The sequence below is a fragment of the Eschrichtius robustus genome, chromosome 18 (assembly GCF_028021215.1).
Source record: "Eschrichtius robustus isolate mEscRob2 chromosome 18, mEscRob2.pri, whole genome shotgun sequence".
In the NCBI taxonomy this organism is placed as follows: domain Eukaryota; kingdom Metazoa; phylum Chordata; class Mammalia; order Artiodactyla; family Eschrichtiidae; genus Eschrichtius; species Eschrichtius robustus.
Window position 1 is genome coordinate 5367309 of NC_090841.1, and position 10010 is coordinate 5377318.

Here is a 10010-nt window from a genome sequence, read left to right on the forward strand (position 1 = left end):
GTTCTCCATCCTACTCTCCACAGTGCCAAGATTTGAAATCAGGGGGTTTGAGATGCCCACTATTGAATGGCTCTATGACTTTGAATAAGTGACTAAGCTTGTCCAAACCTCAGTTTAGGAGATATTTTACCCATTTCACAGGATTAAGATTAAGGAAGAGTTAATTGAGAATTTTTTTGGTAAACTCAACAGTGATAGATAAACGATAATTATTTTAATTAACTTCACTATGGGGATGTCTGTGAAGTCAGGCACATCTTATACGTTGTTGTCCTCTCAGTAAATGGTAATAGAAAGCTCTTGTTTATGTTCTGTACCAGCGCTTAACAGCCTCGCAGAGAGTAGATTTTCAATCATTTGGCTGCTGAATTAAAGTAGGGAGCTGGTAGAGGAGAGAGGCATAATTTTTATACTGGGGAAAGTACTTGAAGGCGAAGTCCGAGTCTCCAGCCTCAATATTCAAGGATTTAGGATAGACAGGAAAGGTAGTTGATATTGGGTGATGGATGGTGGTAGGAGAGACATTCTTGAAGTAGGGGAGGACCCCTGGCAAAGTTTTGCCGGAGGGCTAGAAATCAAGCTTCTTTGGCTGGTGAAGGGTTAATAGCTTTCCAAGCCTGATATTATTTGCATATTACTAAATTCTACCCTTCACAGTCATTCTGAACACCCACGGATTTGTGTATTCATATCTGCCTACACATTGACTGCTGCCTCTTCTGTTGCTGGATTTCTAACAGGGTAGCAATGTGTGTGGCCTCCAGGGAGGAACTGATTCAAGCTAGTCCTGGCAACCCTGGTATTCTACGCTAGGTACATGAATACACTCGTTCCCAGCTTCTCAGTTCTGGCCACTGAGATGTAAGAGAGTCTGCTGGGTTCTTCTGAGAATTATTTTATTTCATAATAAAAAGAGACGAAGATGGTCCCTCCCTCCCTTCCTGCTTGGATGAGTACTTGATGTTTAGTGAAGTAGCCATTTTGTGTTCAAGAAGGAGAGGCCAAGAGAATCTGAAGGGCAGCAACCCAGGCCCCTGTCACTGAACTGCTCAAGGACCCCTGGAACCTAATCGTTTCAAGGTTGTTCTGTACATAGTAACTGCCTTTATGGTGACTTTTCCCCAGTCAGGAAAGGCGGTTCCGGGCTTCAAGTCTTTCCAGTCAAACTGAAGTTGAACAGAAGGGGACTGCCTTGTGCTGAACCAAGGGACAGTACAGCTGTAATAAGGCAGTGCAGCTCAGGACATTCCCTGGAACACTTTCTCCTGAGAGCCGATTGCTCTCAAAACCTAGGTATTGGGATAATGGTTACACATGTGACTTCCGTCTTCTCCAGTTCACACAGTGAAGACACCATTCATTCAGAAAGTCTGTCAGTGTACTAACATTTATTAAAGACCTCACGAGCCCCAGCTGCCACTATGTGCTGGGCACTAAAGACACAAGCTAGAGGCCCTGCCTTCTGGGAGAGAGACATGAAATAAGTATTCCACCAGAAAGTAATGACAGTTGGGATCAGTGCTGCCTTAAGGGTGCCCTGAGAGTAACTGGGATACAGGGGTGGAGATGGCAGCAGTGACCAGAGGAGGCTCCCCCGAGCGAGGGGCAAGGAAACCAGTCACCCTCTCTTCCCAGTCTGCTTCAGGGTTCTTCAAGTGAGAACCAGAGACAGCAGGAGGGATGGAGAGGACGAGATACCAAGAAATGGAGGCAGAAGAAATGATGGAACTTGGTGATTAATCCATGTGGAAGCGAGAGGGGTTAGAGTCGAGGCCTCTCGGGGGCCAGAGCCGAAGGCTGGGTACGAGTGTTCAGGGATCCGGCACACAGGTCGCTGGCTTGGGCTTCTGGGCGGATGGAGGCACATTCACACACTCACCAGTGTGGTCGACTGCCAAAACGGACCTCTTTTCCTACCCCTCTCTGCATCCCAGCCCTTTCAAATGTGGCTTTGCAGCTCTCTTCACCAAGGAGTGGAGTGCACTTCCCGCCCCTGGAATGTGGGCTGGCACCACGACTTGCTTTGGCCAACAGAAGGCAGCAGGGGTGATGGGTTGCCCCCAGGAGCCTAGGTCTCAGGAGGCCTGTTACACCTCCACTCACGCTCTTGGAACTCTGCCCAGCCACCATGATCCTGGCCTGCCTTCTGGGTGAGGACAAACATGTGGCTCAGCCACTGCCCCTCCCACCACCGCAGCGGGCAGCCGGCCAGCTGCCTGAGGACACCAATCTGGAGCCACCAGCCAGCCCCCACCCCCACCCCCATCGCCCCTAGCCCGCTGCCGCCAGGCCTCTACGGATGCATGGAAGAATGAAAGCCTGCGGCCAACGTCAGCTGAGCCGGGCCGGGATTAGGATAACCACTGCACTGACCTATAGACTGGTGAGCAACCGTGAGGGATTGCGGTTTCAAGGCAGTAAGTTTCGTGCAGTTTGTCAGGCAGCAAAAGCTAACTGATTCAACCAAGATGGAGAAAGGGGTGAGTGAGGGTGGGGCTGTCTAAGAGGCAATTGGACCTGTGAGGCTGGAGCACAGGAGGCAGAGGCCTGAAGGTCTAACCTGCAAGGACAGAATCCCAAGCCTTTTTTGCCTTGCCACTGTGGGCTCCCGAAACCCAAGACTGGCCGGATTTTGCTTTTGTGTCCTCTTCCTCCCACTTCCACTCCCACCCTAAACTCCGCTTTACACCTAGAAATAAGTACTTGAATGATGAAGCAAAGGTGTGACTCAAGTCATAGGACAGTGTTTGATGGAGAATTAGTCCGGAGCCGAGCTCTCAAGTCGTTTATTGAGTGTTCGCTAATGAGTCAGCTCAGCCAGCACCAGCAGCCCGGGGCTGGGTTCGGAGGCTGAGCTGTAGACAATGACTGTCCCAAAGGGGCCTTCACAAATCTGGAGCAAGGTCACAGCGTCTGCAACTCCCTTATACTGATACTAAGTCAGGGCTCGTTTTCCTAATAATGTCACCCCTCAGCACCTTTCAAAAATAAAAAGGGCAACGTTCGACAGGAATTTATCCTTCCCATTGTTGCAGAAACATCCGACCGATTGCATTTTTCCTTTCTTTCGTCCCCCAGCTCATAATTCTGATCTCTGGTCTAGTGACCCGGTCTCGCCTCTGCAGGATGGAGGGGGCCGCCAGGGCTACGCAGGCACAGCGGAGGCCAGACCTCCAGGGCCCGGCGGCCGGAGCAGCGTAGGCCCCCGTCACAAAGCGGGCGCGCGCGCCGCGGTGACGGTGCCCTGGGCTCTCCGGCTCCGCCCCCTCCGCGCCGCTGCGGGAAGGGGCGGGAAGAGGAGGAGCCGGAGGCGGCCGCGGGGCCCCCAGCGCGCCCAGCCCTTTAAAAGCCGCCGGCCCGGCCCGCCGCGCCGGCGGCTGAGGTCCCCGCGCACCGGTGTCCCCGCGCTCGACCGCGCGCTCCATGCGGGCGCCCACCATGTCCGGACACTTTCTGCTCGCGCCCATCCCCGAGTCCTCCTCCGACTACCTCCTGCCCAGGGACATCAAACTGGCCGTGCTGGGCGCCGGCCGCGTGGGCAAGAGCGGTGAGCGCCCCGGGGAAAACGGGGGCTCCCGGCGGAGGGGAGGGCGCAGGGGGGCCCGGACGCTTCCAGGCCGCTGCCGGCCTCCCCCCGCCAGCCTGCTTTCCCGCCGCTTCCCCGGACCTTGCACTGCTGGGCCCTCGCCGGCGGGCACCTGTTGGAGAATGGGTGCCGGTGCGGCGCGTAGCGCACCCCGGGCCGCACCCGCCCCAAAACCCGCGGAGGCCGCGGCCGCACGCTTGGCGCTGCGGGGCCTGAGGATGAAGGCAGCATCCGCGGTACTGCGGCCCGTCACACCCCCATTTCCCCGAGACGGTCCCGGTTTGACCGTCTCGTCCTAGCCCTTCGGCTGATTTGCCTCTTTCCTTTTCAGCAATGATTGTGCGCTTCCTGACCAAGAGGTTCATTGGCGATTATGAGCCGAACACAGGTTAGGTTCGTTTCGTTCTGTTGAGGCTGCGTGCTCTGATTTTCTTTTTCCTGAGGAGAGTGTGAGAATTTAAAACTCAACTCTCCTTCTTTCTCCAGGCAAGCTGTACTCGCGGCTCGTGTGCGTGGAGGGAGACCAGCTCTCCCTGCAGATCCAGGACACTCCCGGGGGCCTCCAGGTAAGGACTGCAAGAGCAGGCGGCTCCTCCGCTCCCAGAGGCCCGAGCCCGGTGTCTCAGCGCGCCTGTTACGCGTTCAGACGGAGGGATGTGCCGTCCCCGGGTGGGGCCAGTCGTCGGGGTGTTAGAAACCGTCCACGATGGGGGGCGGGGAGGGTGGGTGGTTATAGAGGCCGCCTTCCCCCGTCTGCCACCTCGGAAAGGGGAAGAGATGCTTAACCTCTTCGCAGCCCTGGCCGGGGGCATCGCTGGTTACACGGGTCTCACCACTTCTGTCAGAAGCAGCTCAGCCTTGGAACCCGGAACAAAACTGTGGGGGTGGGATTCTGGGGAGGGTCTTCTCCCCTAGCGAGGACCGCCGAAGTGCTCCTGTTTCTCGCTGTTCCTCGCAGTAATTCCAATCAGATAACCCCATGGCAAGCAGTCAGGAATGTAACTTGATTAACAAGTTACTAATTGCTCTCCCTTCTAGGGAGGAAAGGTCTTGTGGAAGAACAGAAAGAAGGAATTTGTTTCTGTAACATTCTCAAGAAGGACATGCTAAAAATATACTTATGGGTTGGGGAATAGATATTTATCTTGGCTTATTTTCAAAGTTCTGTTTATTCTGAGTTAGTTCCCTAAAAATTGCGCCATCCTGAGTTGAAGTTCTCATTGAAGTCATCACAGACTGGTTCAATCACAGGCTACCTGCCAAGCAAGGGGGTTAAAAGTAATGTGTCGGTAACAGCTAATACGATAGCCCAGGCAGGGAGCTTGCCTGAGATTTGGCTCTTTCCATATCAAAAGCCTCCTTCTGCAGAAGCTGGGTAGACTCTGAAACTATATTTAGTGATTTCTTTTTCAAACGTTTTTTTCAAGGGTCGCTTTGATGTTCTTTCCAGTTTCTCCCACCGAGGGCGTCCTTGATCCGGGCTCACTTTGCTCTTTTCAGGTCCAAGACAGCCTCAGCCAGGCGGTCGGCTCCCTGTCCAAGTGCGTGCAGTGGGCAGAGGGCTTCCTGCTGGTCTATTCCATCACGGACTATGACAGCTACCTGTCTATCCGCCCCCTGTACCAGCACATCCGGAAGGTCCACCCCGACTCTAAAGCCCCCGTCATCATCGTGGGCAACAAGGGGGACCTTCTGCACGCCCGACAGGTGCAGACCCGTGACGGCATCCAACTGGCCAACGAGCTGGGCAGCCTGTTCCTGGAAATTTCCACCAGTGAAAACTACGAAGATGTCTGTGATGTGTTTCAGCATCTCTGCAAAGAAGTGAGCAAGCTGCACAGCCTCGGTGGGGAGAGGAGAAGAGCCTCCATCATCCCCCGGCCGCGTTCTCCCAACATGCAGGACCTGAAGAGGCGCTTCAAGCAGGCTCTCTCCTCCAAGGCCAAGGCCCCCTCCGCCCTGGGGTAGACCCATCTCCACTGGACGGACTCGTCCCCTTTTTATCACGCACTCATGCAGCTGAGAAGACTGGGGGGTCACCCTTTTTAATCACACGTTCAGAGTTTATTTTTGTACAAACTGTTGGTTTTCAAGTGTATGTGTATTTCTGAAAATTCAAACGGTGATTGCCTAGAAGTTGGATAGAGTTTTTTTTTTTTTTTAATAAAAGATTTTTTTAAAACTGTAACTCCTAGCCACTTTTCCATTAAAGGCAAATGGCAACATTGCTCCTTGTTTTTAAATGTCTTTTTATAGAAATCATACTTGCACCAGAGCCCAGAACTGCTCCAAGCTTACCCCCAGTCTGAACTCTGATTGGTGGCTTCTGCAGGGAGGGGTTGATGCAGAGGGAATCTGGTGTGGGAGAAAGGACAGTCTGCAGAGGAGGAAAGGGATTTGAGTAACTGCAGGATGTCTTTAATTAGGGCACTTTGTCCCAGGCATGAAACTGACACCATGTGATTTTCAGCGGAAGGGGTTCATTGTGCACAGATGCTAAAAAATTATGACATGAATAACATTATTATTTATTGGTGCAAATGGGAGTTTATCCTCTCCACCAGTATTTAAAAAAACAACCCCCCTTCCAGCATTCCCATTGTCAGTAAGTGCACCCTCCCTGGAGTTGCCGGAAAATCCTCCATCCCTCTCTGTCTCCTTTACCCTAACCAATGGCGCACCCGGTCTGTCAATTCTCTCTCCTATTTTTCTCTAAAGCATCACTTTGCCTTAATCCAGGCTTTTACAGCTCTTGCCTGGATGGGCAAGCAAGCGTGTGGGCGAGGCTCTGGTTTCTTGGCTCTAAATCTTTCGTCACACCAGGACAACCTTACTAAAACCAACCCTGATCATCTTATTTCCATGACTGAAAAAACTCGGCTAGTTTCCCCTTATCTGCTGGATAAAATGAGGCATGGAATCAAGATTATTTGCCACCTCTCCACACTCATCATCCCCTCCTTCCAAAACACATGCACGTGCACACACACACACATACACACACAAACACACACAGCTGACAATCCATTCCAACAGAACACTCTGACTTTCTCACTCTTCACCAGGAACTTTCATGCCTCCCTGCCTTGGCACAAACTACTCCCTTGAATATTTTGTCCTATTCTCCACCTAAAAGATCTTTCAAGTCCCAAGTCACATGCTACATTCAACTCCTGGGGTGCCTTCTCTGAGTCTTCCTCTATTCCTGTAGCATTTGTGTTATAACCCAACCTTTTCATGAGGCTATTTGTCACCCCCATTGGAAGGAGCACTGCTTGAGGGCAGTCGTTGCATTTTATGACTTTGTATTCCAAGCTTCTAGCCCAGTGCTTGCACATAGACTGGTAGGTTTTCAGTAAATATTTGATGAATAAATGAGTGACTATATTGTTTTTGGTGCCAAGGACAACCATGGCAGATTGCAATGAAACAACTTGCCACTTCTGCAGAACGAGGACAGAAGGTGTTCTCAGTAGTTGAAGGTTCTTTATTAGCAGTGACAGGAAATGACACGTGCAGCTTCTGGCCACTGCAGACCATTACCCTTGACTGTGTCCAGACCTGTGATGTTAAACACCACCCTTCCCTATAGTTGGGGGGTGTCTAGGCAAAATGCCATAAAGGATTAATAATATTAGATAATTCACATCTAAAGGTGCATCCATATAAGAAAAAAAGTATATTTTGGATTCCATTATCTTTTTTTGTTGTTTCGGGGGGATTGTTTTGGATTCCATTATGTTTTAAAACGTGCCTAATTCTCCTTGTTCTTTGCATACTCTCAGCACCGAAGGAGTTCTTCCGATCATCAGCCATTCCTGCTTCCTACCACCCATCTTAACACTGAGGCGTGGAAATGAGAGCAACTGGTCCTCCTAACTGCTGCCATACCCATAGCGTGCCCAGGTGGCACCGGTGCCAGGGCTCTTCTGCCCTCAAGGAGCTGAAATCAAACATCCCATGAGGAAAAGGTCAATCATAATGTAAAAGCTAAAGAACAGCACAGGAGACGTCCCAAGGCAGCCAGGATCCTGTTCCACGTGAGCGAGCTTGGGGACAGGAAGAGCCCTTGCGCTTGCCAGGATCCAGCGCAGTGTGGACCAGTGGGGTCAAAGGATGAGTCACGGGGCAGTTCCAGAGGGAGGAGCAGCCTCAGGGGCTCGGGCAGAAAGTGGTTCTCCTGTCCTCAGCATCACAGAAAACTGACTTCCAGGGCCACAGAGCTTCCTCTCTTCTCTGGTCCCCAGATCCGGCCCTGCACAGCACCTGGCCTCTGGGTCTCGTGGGGACCTCAGTGTCTCTCCTGATGGCAGCGGGGTCTCTTGAGGGTCAGGTGCTTGGAGAATGCCTGTAAGGCTCCTGAGATAGCAGCGCTGGACATAGAAGAGGGGAGACTGGAGCTATCAGGAGACGGTTACGGGGGGAATGTTGTCAGATTTCTGTGTCGGGAAGTGGATCTGAGGATTTGGGCTTGACTGGGCCCCAAGGAAGCCCTTAGAGAGGAAGCTGGGCCCTGAGCCAGGTTCTTCCCTCCAGAACCAGGAGGACAGAGCCTTCAGAGCCCTGGGTGTCGTTATATTGCTGACGGGGGCAGAACTCCTGAAACATTAGGCAGAACATTGAAAACTTAGGTGGCTGTGGACAGGACAGTCTATGCATTTTCAGTTGGTAGGTTTGCCTTACCGCCGAGGTGTCATCATCAGTGTGAGGGTCGCCTCCATCCTCACAAGGGGGGAGGAACTACAGCATCCTTGGTCTCTCTTCACCGCCCCCCCTCCGGCCCCCCCCCCCCCGCCCCCGGCCATACTCACTCTGTCTTGAAATTCCTGAATCTCTCTCCATTGGCACCACCCATTCTCCTTCTGGTCAGGGCTCGGCTTTAATTCTGCCCTCCGACTGCAGAATGATTTAATTCATGTGCCTATCAGTGAGGTTCTAGAAGAATGGACGGGATCCAAATGGCTCAACTGTACATCCTACAGTCATGCTGTACTTCACATGCGACCTATGAAAAGCAAACTTGAATGATGGAAAAATAAATCAATTAGAACAGAAGGAAATAAATTTGTTTTGCTCGTGTTGAGGTGAAGGGAAGTTCAGGAGTTTGTTAATATCCATTTAAAGAAATGGATTAAAATAAATAGCGTGGAAGGTGGCAGTGAACAAAAGAGCAAATAGGAAAGACCAGATGACTGTTTAGTCATGAACGTGGGACTCGAGTAGCTTTTCTCCCTTGTATGTGTTGCAACTTTAACTTCTCATTACGCAAAGTTACCAATTCAAATTTACAGTGGGAAGATACTTTGTGTGATTAATAATTTATTCTTACCATTTGATCTGTCTCCAAAAGGAGGGATATTTTGAAAGACTTTGTTAAAATTCGTCTCAAGCTACTTTGACACTCAATAAGAAAGATGTGATATAGGGGGAAAAAATCCCCAAACAATTGTCTTCCAAACACCATTAAGGTAGCCAGAGCTCAAGGAAGAGTGAACTGATATAAGTGATGATTGGGTTGTGATAGCGGACATTCCGGCATAGAGCAGAAATGTGCTGAACCCGGATGAAATACTGTCATCCCTCATGTTCGGATGCCCTCGGGTACCTCCGTCCCAGTAGAAAATTAACTTTGTTAGGGCCAGACGTGTCCTCCTCCAATTCAGCTCCATAGGACCTGTGAGACTCTCCCATACATGACAGCACCCCCAAAAAGATATTCTGGGCGCCCTCCATCAAACTGTCAGAGGTGGCTCTTTTCCTCTTGGTGAACTGGAAAGAGAATGTTCTCCAGAGCATGGCTACTTGAACAAAATAGGTATCATCCCTTTTTTAAAAAATTTAGTTTATTGAAGTCTAGTTGATTTACAATGTTGTGTTCATTTCTGCTGTCCAGCAAAGTGATTCAGTTGTACATATATATACATTCTTTTTTAATATCCTTTTGCATTATGGTTTATCACAGGATATTGAATATAGTTCCCTGTGCTCTAGAGTACGACCTTGTTGTTTATCCATTCTCTACATAATAGTTTGCATCTGCTAATCCCCAAACTCCCAAGCATCATGACTTTCGACTTCCCTCATCTCTTTGTGCAGAGCACCTCTGCGATGACGCACATGATTTCAAATTACCTAAAGGTTATTGAGAACCTGCTTCAGGCAAGGCCCTGTGCTGAAGGGTGTGGTGTCTGGATGACATTGCTCCTCTGGGAATTCAATCCAGCAAAAGATCTGGGGGCCGCCTTGCGGGTGGGACTCTGGGGGGCTGAAAGGTGAAATAGGATGCTGACCCAGATGTGGCGGTGTTGACAAAATTAGCGGAGAGTGCAGATCACAGAGCTGAGCAGGAGCGGAGGCAAATACCCCAAAGGCCGTGGGAGGAAATGGCCTGCCTTCCTTTGCAAATTGTAAAGCATGATTTCCT

The 10010-nt window shown here is 50.8% G+C and overlaps 1 protein-coding gene across 2 annotated transcripts; it reads left to right on the top strand.

Annotated features, from left to right (window-relative positions):
- The first annotated feature begins 3360 nt into the window (after positions 1-3360).
- RASL11A (RAS like family 11 member A) lies at positions 3361-5788 on the top strand. 2 transcript variants are annotated; one of them, XM_068526565.1, is made up of 4 exons: positions 3361-3547; positions 3918-3974; positions 4073-4152; positions 5087-5785. In XM_068526565.1, the coding sequence occupies exons 1-4, from the start codon at positions 3424-3426 to the stop codon at positions 5552-5554; spliced, it is 729 nt and encodes a 242-aa protein (XP_068382666.1). In that variant the 5' UTR covers positions 3361-3423; the 3' UTR covers positions 5555-5785. The 2 variants fall into 2 exon arrangements, with proteins under 2 accessions (XP_068382666.1, XP_068382667.1); XM_068526566.1 differs by lacking the exon at positions 3361-3547 and having other exon boundaries at positions 3945-3974; positions 5014-5788.
- The last annotated feature ends 4222 nt before the right edge of the window (positions 5789-10010 follow it).

Excerpts from the sequence above, each read along its gene's own strand:
- RASL11A (XM_068526565.1), top strand. The coding sequence starts at position 3,424 with ATGCGGGCGCCCACCATGTCCGGACACTTTCTGCTCGCGCCCATCCCC. Across the intron at positions 3,548-3,917 it reads CGGCCGCGTGGGCAAGAGCG|CAATGATTGTGCGCTTCCTG; the intron begins GTGAGCGCCCCG and ends TTTCCTTTTCAG. Across the intron at positions 3,975-4,072 it reads CGATTATGAGCCGAACACAG|GCAAGCTGTACTCGCGGCTC; the intron begins GTTAGGTTCGTT and ends TTCTTTCTCCAG.